The sequence below is a fragment of the Mastacembelus armatus genome, chromosome 14 (assembly GCF_900324485.2).
Source record: "Mastacembelus armatus chromosome 14, fMasArm1.2, whole genome shotgun sequence".
Classification (NCBI taxonomy): domain Eukaryota; kingdom Metazoa; phylum Chordata; class Actinopteri; order Synbranchiformes; family Mastacembelidae; genus Mastacembelus; species Mastacembelus armatus.
In genome coordinates this window covers 3537274-3550030 of record NC_046646.1, presented here as the reverse complement: position 1 = coordinate 3550030, position 12757 = coordinate 3537274, and the positions used below count along the sequence as shown (strand labels likewise).

At 39.2% G+C, this 12757-nt stretch overlaps 1 protein-coding gene across 1 annotated transcript in view; it reads left to right on the top strand.

Moving 5' to 3' along the window:
* dlg2 (discs, large homolog 2 (Drosophila)) overlaps positions 1–12757 on the top strand; it is a 222930-nt gene that overhangs the window by 170600 nt on the left and 39573 nt on the right. Inside the window, exons 12-15 of the mRNA XM_026328995.1 lie at positions 2243–2387; positions 2593–2716; positions 6775–6834; positions 8099–8254. Coding sequence (XP_026184780.1) covers positions 2243–2387; positions 2593–2716; positions 6775–6834; positions 8099–8254 — 485 coding nt within the window. The remainder of the gene's footprint in view (positions 1–2242; positions 2388–2592; positions 2717–6774; positions 6835–8098; positions 8255–12757) is intronic.

Below are 12757 nucleotides of genomic sequence, written 5' to 3'. Positions count from 1 at the left end.
TTACCTGGGCTAAGAACAAAAAGGACTGCACTGTTGCTCAGTGGTCCAAAGTCCTCTTTTCAGATGAGGCACAGAATCCAAGTTGCTAGTCCCTTGCAAGGTCTAGTGTAAAATTTCCAGTCAGTGGTGGTTTGGGGAGTCATGTCATCTGCTGGTGTTGGTGTACTGTGTTTTATCAGGTCCAAGGTTAGCGCAGTCGTCCACCAGAAGGTTTTAGAGCACTTCATGCTTCCCTCTGCTGGCCAGCTTTATGGAGATGCTGATTTCATTTTCCAGCAGGACTTGGCTTGCCCACATTTCCAAAAGTACCAATACCTGGTTTAAGGACCATGATATCCCTGTGCTTGATTGTCCAGCAAACTCGCCTGACCTGAACCCCATAGAGAATCTATGGGGTATTGTGAAGAGGATGATGTGAAACACCAGATCCAACAACGCAGAAGAGCTGAAGGCCACTATCAGAGCAACCTGGGCTTCCATAACATCTCATCAATGCCACAGACTGATCGCCTCCATGCCACACCACATTGCTGCAGCAATTCATGCAAAAAGTATTGAGTGCTGTACATGTTCATACTTTCCAGTAGTACAACATTTCTGTGTTTAAAATCCTTTGTTTTTATTGGTCTTAAGTAATATTCTAACTGTCGGAGATACTGAATTTTGAGTTTTCATTAGCTGTAAGTTATAGTAATCAAAATCAAAATAAACAGAGACTTGAAATATATCAGTCTGTGTAATGAATCTATATGAGTTTCACTTTTTGAATTGAATTACTGAAATAAAACAACTTTTTGATGATATTCTAATTTACTGAGATGCACCTGTACTTAACTATAAGACTACCTCAATTTCCCTTGGAATGAATAAAGTTTATCTTAACTTATATTGTCTTATCTTAGCTTCGCTGTTCAAATCACTGTACCGTGCTGTACCGGCTAAAGTGTGCATCCACAGAGGGCTGTGTCAGCTCAGGAGGGACCACAGCAGTTAACCCATGTCTGATAGCTCCTGCACAACTGGCCCAAATGGAGATGAAGAGCTGGTAATACTGGAAGACTAATGCAGATGAAGACATTAGCTTTCTCGCCTACCATGTTAGCAATGTTTGAGCTCCCCAGCTCAGAGGGAGGAAGTGCAGTGGGGAACTCTACAGAGAGGGGCCAGGGATGGAGGCATAATCAACAGATTCCAGGTCCGAAGTGAGCTTTAGCACCAGGTGCCACTCTTCTCCCACAATGGAGAAAATGCTTAGCCCCCATGCACCCCACACAGCAAGGATTCAGGTCCATGCAGATCATGCACCTGGTGCCACTGCAAACCCATTGTCCAGGAACAAAGCCCTTTAGATGGAATTATATCTTTAATGCAATAGCTGAAGAAAAGGAAGGAAGATTCTGTCCGAACCGCCGCTTATATGTGGACATCATGGACTTGATGAGGTCACTTGGTTCTGACAATGCACTAGCGTGAGGAAGGGGATAGGATAACAATATCCCAAAGGACTGCACCCCAATGAGTCACAACCACTGTTTTAATTACTTTTTCCACCTGTGCTGTGAATCTTTAAGTGTGTGTGTTCAATACCAACATCTTTTAGAGACAGAAGATCAGAAAACCACCAGGACCAGATGGTGTGACCCCCTCCTGTGATGATATTCTAGTCAATGTCAGTGTGGTATCCAACACACTGACAGTGATTTTGTTTTCCTAAGTGCTGACACATAAATCGTAAATAAGACTCTTTTATGATGAACTTACAGCCCCATGAGATCACACTGATCCTGCCAGTGAGTTTGATAAATAACATTCATAGAATCTTTGTCATGTTAATACACTGGTCGGTTTATACAGACAGATATCCACGGTGGCTCCATGAATCAGGTTACACTGTGTACAGTGGATTAACTACCAGTGTGTTTGCACCTGACAGCATTCTTCTTCCTGCATCTGAAATTTAAACAAAATTAAGTGATGAAATTAGTCGGTGGTGCACATTTTGCAAGCAACAAAGTACTAGCCTCTGGCTCAGTGGGATAACAGCAAGCATTCTCTTGCTTAATCAGCACTTAATGTCATTACCCTTCTTACTGTCCTGTTCTCACCAGAAGGCCATCTGTCATAATCCAGTCTCTTGCAGGCAGGGAACATGCTGGACTGATCTGAACTCAGCAGAAAGACAACACAAACCAGCCTCTAAAATTCCTGATTGAACACATTAAAACTCTCTTTGTTTGGGCAGGTAAACATCTACAGTTTGGAGGAAGTGTCTCATGAAGAAGCTGTGGCTATTTTGAAGAACACGTCAGACGTGGTCTACCTGAAGGTGGGAAAACCCACTAACATCTACCTGTCAGATACCTATGGGCCTCCTGATATCACACACTGTAAGTCCTTGTCTCTTGCATTTGAGCTGATTAGCCATCAATTAATTAGTATACCGAGGAGAACATTATTCAGTTATTATCTTATAGAAATATGGCAATCATTTTAACAGTACTTTACATTTCTGAATTTATAAATGCAATAATGTTTTATCATATTGTAAATGTTTTAAATTCAATTAATTTTATATTCATTTTTCTTCCACAGCTTTTTCTCCAGCTATGGAAAATCATATCTCTTCCCCCATCAACAAGACTGGCCTTCCCCCCATTTCCCCCAGGAGTTATTCCCCTCTCCCTAAGCACTTACTAGGGGACGAGGATATAAACAGGTTGGATGGTTTTTCCTTTTTACGGTAATTACCTCCCTTCCTACCAACTACTAGAACTGCAGGTAGAAGCTTTGTCCACTCCACTCCTCTTGAGTGGGGTGGATCAGTGTTTGTATAATGATTTATGAAGCAATCAAAACTTCATGGGGAACTGGAGACGCTGTAGTTGGTTTTTTGTTTTTGAATCACTTGTCTTTTTTTAAATTTGTCTTTACAAAGTCCTAACTAATCCCAAAGTCTGTGTCCAGTTTTCTCTGCAGTGTTTTTCAAAGTTCACCTCCAAAAAAAATAAGTATAATAAACATGGTCCTGCCATGATCCTTTAAAATCACTGAAAAATCCAGAAAAAGCGATTTGAAAACCAATGATCTGCTGTAGTCCTGTGTTTTTGATGTACTGTGTTGTATTTGCAGCAGAATGTCTGTTTCATTTCTTTCTACATAATTTGTTCTTTAGTGCCACTGTGTGCTTACCTGGAACATCAAGTGATTGATTTCTAATTAAACACATCAGAGCCATAATTCTTTATGGTAAAAATGCCATATTATGTTTTAGTGCTGCTGGTACAACCTGTTTTGAAAACCTTTGGTAATGTTGTTATAGTAAGGATTGCCTTGAGCAGTGTGTCTGTCTATTTGACCTGTTTCTGTGGTATTGATGTGTCATCAGTGACAGAAGTCAATTCTTTTCCAACATTTGACTTATATGGGTTGTTAGAAACCAACCGTAAAAAGAAAGGATAGGGGGGGGGGGGGGGGGGGGGGGGGGGGGGTGATCAGTCAGTGGCATAACTCAAATATGAGGAGTTTAAAGCTATGCTAGTAAATTGTACAGCATTTGGGAGAGCTGTGGAAGTGTACCATCCAACATGGAACTACTTGATTGATAATATTTGAATTTTCCTTTAGGAATTAATAAAGCTTACATGACCTTATTTTTTTTATCTTATCTTAATATTAAATTAAAATTATGGCCTCTGAACCCTTGATTACTAATGAAGAGGGAACATGGAACAAAACCCATACACAAGCTCTGAAAGTTCCAGTAATTCTTTGACTATCCAAAAATGTCCTGTATTTGCACTTGGTCATATGCCATGTGTTTTTCTACCTGTTGAGTCCACTCTTCTTGGACAGCTGCTTCCTGTTGAAACAGCAGAAAGCTGAAGATGCCTTACAGTATGAGTCACATCATAAGATTATCAGCTCCACACCTCACCTACACTAATGTCTAATCCCAAACCAAGCAGCCACAATGACCAAGACCAGATGGGCCCAGTTTCCTATCAAGACAAATCTAAGTGTTAATCTTTTGCCATTCTGCTAAGCAATGTTACCAGGCATGGTGCTTGTCAGACTCCAGCTAGCTACACAATAGACAATTTTCAAATCTTCACCGATTTTAAAATGTAGTAGACCACAGATATAAGGACAGTTTTGATAGATTTTAACACTATAATACTCAAAACACACACAATCATGGGGAAGACTGCTGACTTGACACACACACACATGATTGACTAGACTGGAAAACCGCACACCTGCCAACTGCAGTAATGATTTACACTGGCAATTCCACAGACATGAGATTTCACAGAAACTCATGATCAAATGTGACTTTATGACCCATGTCTTTTTATTGTCGGCCCTATTGTAGTATGTCTTTCATGATATGTTAATAAGGCTCTTATGTTAATAAGATGTTAATAATTCAACTTGTCTTCGTTTTCAATGCTCCATTTGGATTGCATTGTCTTGTGATGCAGTGCCATGTTTGTGAGCTGTAAAAAATATGCAGAGCGTCTCTGATCAAAAACTGTATATTTCAAACATGTTTGATATTTATGATCGGGTATAAAATCATTTACTGTGTAGGCAGCTTTATGTTTCATTATGAGTGACAGCCTCAGGTTTTCTTTTTATTGGTGATGTTTTATGGCATTTGAATAACAAAAAGATTAAAGCAGATTTTCAGGCAGCACAACAAGGAAAAGTAAAGTGTCACAATGAACAAATGGAAACATACAGACTGTAAGGATCTTTGGTTAGATTAGGTCATTATTTCATGCTAAGGCAAGAATTACACTATCAAATCATATTCCAATGGTGAAATAAGGTCAGCTCGAGCAATATTTGAGTAGAGTGATAACAAAAGATCATTTCAGAGGATATTTGAAGGGTTCCTGTGTTAAGCTTTTTGAGTGAAGGATTAGTCTTCCATTCTCTTTGGGGTTAAGAAGCTTACTATTTTCTCTTGGCCAGCATGCATCCCAAATAGCCTTTGAGATTACAAGCTGGCCAAAAGTGTAGTACGCTTAGCATATGTCATTCTTGTTTACTGTGCTCTTCACATACAGTTAGAACAAGCAGTGTGAACAGTACAAGGCAGCTCCTCGAGGTCTAAAATAATTGATAATGCAGCTCCAGTACCATCATTCACTTGATTACAATACATGTGAAAAGTCAAAAGAAATTTAATAAGTAAATCCTGAATTATCAAAATTTGGAAAATTGATTAACATGTGAGGGAAGAGAGGAGACCCCTCCTGATTTAGAAATCATTAGTAGAATGATTCAAAAATTGTTCTGAGAAGGGACCTTTGCTCCCTTGTCCTTACTTACACTAGGTAAGTGCTTAGTATCGCCTTACAATCTGGAGCCTATCATCTAATGATGAACATATCATATTGAGTGACATGCCCATAGAGAGACTCTAGTAATAAAGAAAAGCAAATCCTCCGGTTAGGAAAGTAAAATTTAGTTTTTAAACTTCTAAGATTTTTAGGAATCACTGTCAATTGTAATTTTTAAATTGTATCACATTATTTACTAGAACCTTCCTAATAAAATGCCCCAGTTCTATGGCTATTACAAGGTGTAAAGTTCAATGTGCGAGTGCAATGTATTTCTGTCCAAATTCTGGAATGGAGCTCACTATGTTGTCTTAGGTTATTTTCACCTTAGTTTCTGCATTTGAAACAGATCATCTCCACAGTTTTTCACAGTTACCCTATGAAACAGCAGTGTGTTTGAATATCTGCATATCCTGAGCATGATTCAGCTGGAGTAACCAAGCCAAATGTTCTGTTCACTCTGGCTTCTGCATTTCACCATTCGGTCATTAAAGAGACTCAGTGCAAGCACAGAATCTTGGAATGAAAGCAGAATAACATCTTGTATAAAAGATTTGGTTCTACGCATTCTTTTGACCACCAGTTACCAGCAATTACATATCTGATCTCTGACCTCTGAAGTGCTTTAGGCTTCCACCTTGCAGTGTTCACTCTATTCAGTCTCTTGTCATTGCTGTTTGCTGTTGCTGATGAAAAAGCTCTGGTCAAGCAGCTCCAGTGACCTTATTCTGTTTGGTGTCCAAAGACATTCACACTAATACTTCATGTGATGTCATTTGAATGTTGATTGATCATGATGAAACATGATTAGTGGAACGCCACTGCTTGCAGGACAGCTTATATTACCAGAGGTAGTAGCAGTTAAACCAACTAAAACTGATGATGATGTGCTGCAGCATGATTAAGGCAGGCCTGATAGTGATATCACAAAAGTCTAGTCTATGTGACAGCATGTGTGTGTTTGAGAGTGTCACTGACCCAGTGTGTAGGCAAGACCTACACTACACTACTTACATGTACATCTTGTGTAAACTTGTCTACAGCAGCGTGACTACCAGCCTCACATCAACAGACTACATACACAAACACATATGCACACACCACTGTCTTAAATGCATATATTATGCATGCATGCATACATTACAAAGGTACTGCATGCTCCACTAAATGCACTTGAATCTCAGCCAGTTAGCAAACAGCAGATATATTCCCAGAGTGTTCATCGAATGGTTAGCTAATGATATGAATTTGAAGTGTGTGTGAAGTGTGTTCAGTTGTCTTTTTTTTTTGTTCTGTGTAGCCTCCAAGGGTATTTTGATTGATGTATAATAAATCAAAACTAGGTAAATAGCAAAATTACAGCATTTTATTATAAAATTCTGGTCAGATGACTGCTATCAAAAGATTATTTTTTTCATTCTGTTAGAAGTCCCTCGCTAGATGATGGGGAGGGTCACAGGTTTGATTCCCAGCACTTCCAATTAAGGTGAGATATCAGCATGCTTAGTCACCTGCTGCATCATCTTGCATGTTTGTTGTTGCATGTGTTTTTATTGCAAAGAATCACTGTAATTACATCATGACACCTTGTTAATCATGAGACACTTTGTTTTCATTAGGATGCCTGAGCAAATAGTATGAATATATCATTAATATTTCTTTTGAGTTATACCTTTTCTGTTATACAAAAATAGAGTGCGCCCTGCTGAAAAGTTGGCTACCAATGAAAAAGTTTTTAAAAAGGAACTTCCTTGTTTTCAGAGTGTCTCCTATAGATCACTCTATCTGGTAAACAAGGTAAACATGAAACTGGCATTATGTAATAAAGCACTCCTGGTATGACCACTAGTTTATGGTGACTAGATAGATACTGCTGTGTAAGTGATGTTAATGAGTCAGTTCACTGACTTTATGATTCACAACTGCTTTATAGCATTTAGCTGTAATTGTCACATGTGCTTATAATGTCTGGGGTTTACATAAATTACAGAATCTACTCCATGCGCATGAGCATCTGGCATAATCTTTGGGTTTGGGTCTGGGCACTGACCTGTGCTGCACTGACCTCTGTCTCCCCTCTTTGCTGTTTACTGAGAGTAAAGGCAAAGATGCCCCCCAAATAATTAATATAATAATTGCATTGTAGTTAATTGCTTTGCATTGTAATTGCTGATGTTATTTATCCAGCAAAAATGCCAAACATTTCTGGTTCCAGCTTCTAAATAATCAGGACTCTCCTTTTATGTGTTCTATCACTATATGTTGGATATCTTTGTATTTTAGACTAGTGGTCAGACAAACAAGCCATTGAGACCTTAGACTGTGTGTACCTGTCTGGTGTGTTTCTCCCTAATTTCTGATATTTATTTTAAAACTTGAACTCAACATTCAATAAATCATTTTAAAAAGATTGAGGCAGATCCATCAATTGTTAATAGTGGTCAAAACTTTAATGCAATTCTTTAATGCATGATATTCATTATGGCAGGAAATGAATAATCGTAAGGGCCTTTCGTTTTTAAGATGGAAAGCATGACAACTTTTTACCCGCATCAACACCCATATTCACTTTACACCATATAGCAGTATTCCCTCCTCTTCCTCTCTCTTCCACTTCTCAAACTGTTTTATTATTATTCTTCCTGTCCTTCATCTCTGTGCCTCATTGTCATTTCTGTATAACCCATTCCTTTCATTTCACCTGTTTGTGGACACTAACCTCTCTGCTCTTGCCTCTTACTCCACTGTAGGCCTGCTGAGCCAGTTTACAGCACTGTGAACAAACTATGTGACAAAGCACCCTCCCCCCAGCACTTTTCCCCAGTGGAGAGCGACAAAAGCCTCCTCCACTCCGCCCCCCTCCCAAACTATCACTTAAGCCTGTTCTCTGACTTGGACATCACAAGGTACATTCCATCATCATCACCTCTCTGCCCTCTATCACTATTTCCCATCCCACTGCTGAATGGCAGCCAGTTCTGCCTTTGTTACCGCCTGTATTTCTCTAATGTATATTTGCTCCCCAGGCAACATCTTGGTGTTATTTTCTCAAGTCAGCATGGCTCAACTGCCTCCACTTCCCGCTCTGTCTACAGAACTCTGATTTAGCAGTAGCCTGTTAGTCTTTTTTACAACAAGCACATTGCCAGTTTTATCAAAGTTTGACTTGGACAAAAGAGCTCAGTTGCCATTTGCAAAAGAAAAAAATGTTGGAATAAGGTGGGGCATGTAAAAGTTAGAAAGAATTTTGCACTGCTTGCAGGAAAAAACACTCACTTTCCTGTTCAACTTTGCTTTTAAACTAACTTCCACTGATACATTTACTGGTTTGCTGTTATTGCAGTAGCAAAATTTCTTCACTGATTTGTGTTAGTCTCAGTTGAATTACAAGTAAGTATTGGTTCTGTTTAATTGGCACAGTCCTCTGAGCTGTTGCTTTCAATCCCAGCTTCGCACTAGTGCACTGAAGAAAAATTTGTTTATACTCATCTACAGTGGGCCCCATCTGCCAAACCAAGTGCCTCAACCATGTCTGCATTTCCCCCACAAATGCAGTGGTTCAGACAGGGATCTTCTCAAATTGAACCAGCCTTTTCTTCAGCTAGCTCAGGTGATTAGTGGAGCCCAGAGCCCTTGTGTGGGTATTTTTTACTATGACAGGACTAATCATATTATCCTAGGTTTTCCCTTTACCTAGGACAACTCTCCTGTGTTGCCTTCATTTGAATGTAATAGAGGCAGTACTTTACTGAGAACCGAAACAAATAACCAGCTAGTTGTTTTAAATAACAATTCATCAGAGGTCTTTAACACTCAGTCTGTAGTATTTTGCATAGCTATGACTATATTGTATCTCATTCGAGAAGTTAATTATCAGTATGAGAATCATACTAAAGTATTGTACAGTGGGTACGGAAAGTATTCAGACCCCTTTAAATTTTTCACTCTTTGTGTCATTGCAGCCATTTGCCAAAATCAAAAAAGTTCATTTTATTTCTCATTAATGTACACTCAGCACCCCATCTTGACAGAAAAAAACACAAATGTAGAAATTTTTGCAAATTTATTAAAAAAGAAAAACTGAAATATCACATGGTCATAAGTATTCAGACCCTGTGCTCAGTATTGAGTAGAAGCACCCTTTTGAGCTAGTACAGCCATGAGTCGTCTTGGGAATGATGCAACAAGTTTTTCACACCTGGATTTGGGGATCCTCTGCCATTCTTCCTTGCAGATCCTCTCCAGTTCTGTCAGGTTGGATGGTGAACGTTGGTGGACAGCCATTTTCAGGTCTCTCCAGAGATGCTCAATTGGGTTTAGGTCAGGGCTCTGGCTGGGCCAGTCAAGAACGGTCACAGAGTTGTTCCGAAGCCACTCCTTTGTTATTTTAGCTGTGTGCTTAGGGTCATTGTCCTGTTGAAAGGTGAACCTTCAGCCCAGTCTGAGGTCCTGAGCACTCTGGAAGAGGTTTTCTTCCAGGATATCTCTGTACTTGGCCGCATTCATCTTTCCTTCAATTGCAACCAGTCGTCCTGTCCCTGCAGCTGAAAAACACCCCCACAACATGATGCTCCCACCACCATGTTTCACTGTAGGGATTGTATTGGGCAGGTGATGAGCAGTGCCTGGTTTTCTCCACACATGCCGCTTAGAATTAACGCCAAAAAGTTCAATCTTGGTCTCATCAGACCAGAGAATCTTATTTCTCATAGTCTGGGAGTCCTTCATGTGGTTTTTGGCAAACTCTATGCAGGCTTTCATGTGTCTTGCACTGAGGAGAGGCTTCCGTCGGGCCACTCTGCCATAAAGCCCCGACTGGTGGAGGGCTGCAGTGATAGTTGACTTTGTGGAACTTTCTCCCATCTCCCTACTGCATCTCTGGAGCTCAGCCACAGTGATCTTTGGGTTCTTCTTCACCTCTCTCACCAAGGCTCTTCTCCCACGATTGCTCAGTTTGGCTGGACGGCCAGGTCTAGGAAGAGTTCTGGTCGTCCCAAACTTTTTCCATTTGAGGATTATGGAGGCCACTGTGCTCTTAGGAACCTTGAGTGCTGCAGAAATTCTTTTGTAACCTTGGCCAGATCTGTGCCTTGCCTCAATTCTGTCTCTGAGCTCCTTGGGCAGTTCCTTCGACCTCATGATTCTCATTTGCTCTGACATGCACTGTGAGCTGTAAGGTCTTATATAGACAGGTGTGTGCCTTTCCTAATCAAGTCCAATCAGTTTAATTAAACACAGCTGGACTCCAATGAAGGAGCAGAACCATCTCAAGGAGGATCAGAAGAAATGGACAGCATGTGAGTTAAATATGAGTGTCACTGCAAAGGGTCTGAATACTTATGACCATGTGATATTTCAGTTTTTCTTTTTTAATAAATTTGCAAAAATTTCTACATTTCTGTTTTTTTTCTGTCAAGATGGGGTGCTGAGTGTACATTAATGAGAAATAAAATGAACTTTTTTGATTTTGGCAAATGGCTGCAATGACACAAAGAGCGAAAAATTTAAAGGGGTCTGAATACTTTCCGTACCCACTGTATATGTGATGACCCTCATCACAGGCACATGATGGATCTGCTAATTTAATTTAAATTATAAAACCAATTACAAGAGCTCAGTTTAACCCAGTCCTAAATCTCACTTGATATATCATACACTAGGTGTTTCTGCAGGTACAGTACAGACATATTTTTCACTATTAAAATGTCAGGATCAAATTTAACTGCCACCATTAACTTTTGTTTTTCAGCTTATTGTAACCTATTGATCATGTTTATAATGTTTTGTGATCAATCATGCATTAACCTTAGGGGGTTGACTAAGTGCCTCATGCAGCCTAAACCATGCAACTGTAATAACGCAACAGGTGTTAAACACACTTCTTAGAAAGGCAACAGACCAGTCACAAATTCATTCCACGTTAAATCTCATCTGCTCTTTGAATGAATGAAACCTCGCCCAGAGTAGCTTTATTCAAACTCTAACAATACCTGTCAGGACTCTTATGGACTTCATGGTTTGGATTCTTATTTTGTTAAGATTTCTTGTGTTTCCTTAGTTTTGTTCTGCAGTTTTGTTCCCCACCTTTGAGCCCAGCTTCACACTAAACATGATAATATATAACTTGGATAAAATGTCAATTCAGTCTTTAGGTCACCATGATTGGCATGATCAGAAAATGTTTTATTCTATTCTGTAACACTTGCAGGGCAGCAAAGATAGTTGAATTGAAAATGAAGGTGAAAAATTTAAAATTTGATTTGTGCTCAATTAGAAATGCCTGAATGTATGCATGCTGCTGGAGGTCTGCTTTCAAGGTTAGAATTCATAGATACAAGGTTTTAAATGAATACTTTTTCGAACAATTTAGCATAAATTATCCTGTGGCAGTAAATAATTGTTTATTTGAGTTAAAGCCACCCGTTTTCTGTAAAAGCCAGAAACTTTGATGTGTCTTCAAGAGACAATGAATAAGAGGCTGGCTTTGTTGACAACTACTGAGGCTGAAGACATATTTAGTGTTTTAAGCAAATAATCAACAGCTTACCCCAGTGCTGTGATTTCACTGTTTCTCAGTCATGTGGCTGATGCATTCACCAGCAGATGTCAGTATGCTCCATACATTCATACTATTTTAATACTTTCCTCAGCAATAGTAATGGGTTTTGCTACTTTCAACCAAGTCAGATGTGATTCAGTGATAAATGTGGTGGACAAAATAACAAAATGTGAAATCATTTTATGTTACTGCTGTTTAATTTGCTACAGTATCATTCCTATGAATTACTATTTTTATCTACTAGATTTCTTATTATTGTTGCTTCATGTGCACTTTTAACTAATTAGTGCTAACCAACAAAAGATATATTCACATTGTGTGTTTGAACCAAACATTCTTAAACAATAAATTTGGCAATCAGCCCCAGCTCCTCTGAATAAAGTCTCCGAGATCAGGCAGGCTTCTGGTATCCTCTGTGTGATAACACTGAATTTATGTGCTCCCATACTTTGCTCAGCTGCTGGTGGTCAGCTCAAGCCTGTGTCTTCTGTTTCTGAAGCAGCTAAAAGCCATTCCTAATTCATAGACATTATTCCAGCTAATTTAAGAGACCTTTAATATAGGTCCCTGCCTTGTTCAATTGTTCAAACTTATAACTGGAGTTACTCAATCTGCTTTTTAACCTTCCAAGATTACTTTGTTATTAAAAAAATGAAACCTGTGCTCGTTTGTCCTTTCCAATTTTAGACTAATTTCACACTTACCTTTTCTCTCTAAAGTTTTAGAAAAAACTTGTTGCCATTTGTTGTGAAAAACTCTATTCTTGATAAATTTCAGTTTGGATTTCACTTCTGTTGTACCACATAGTCCGGTTTATTCACAGCAGTGTTCAAGAGTCTGATGATGTTCT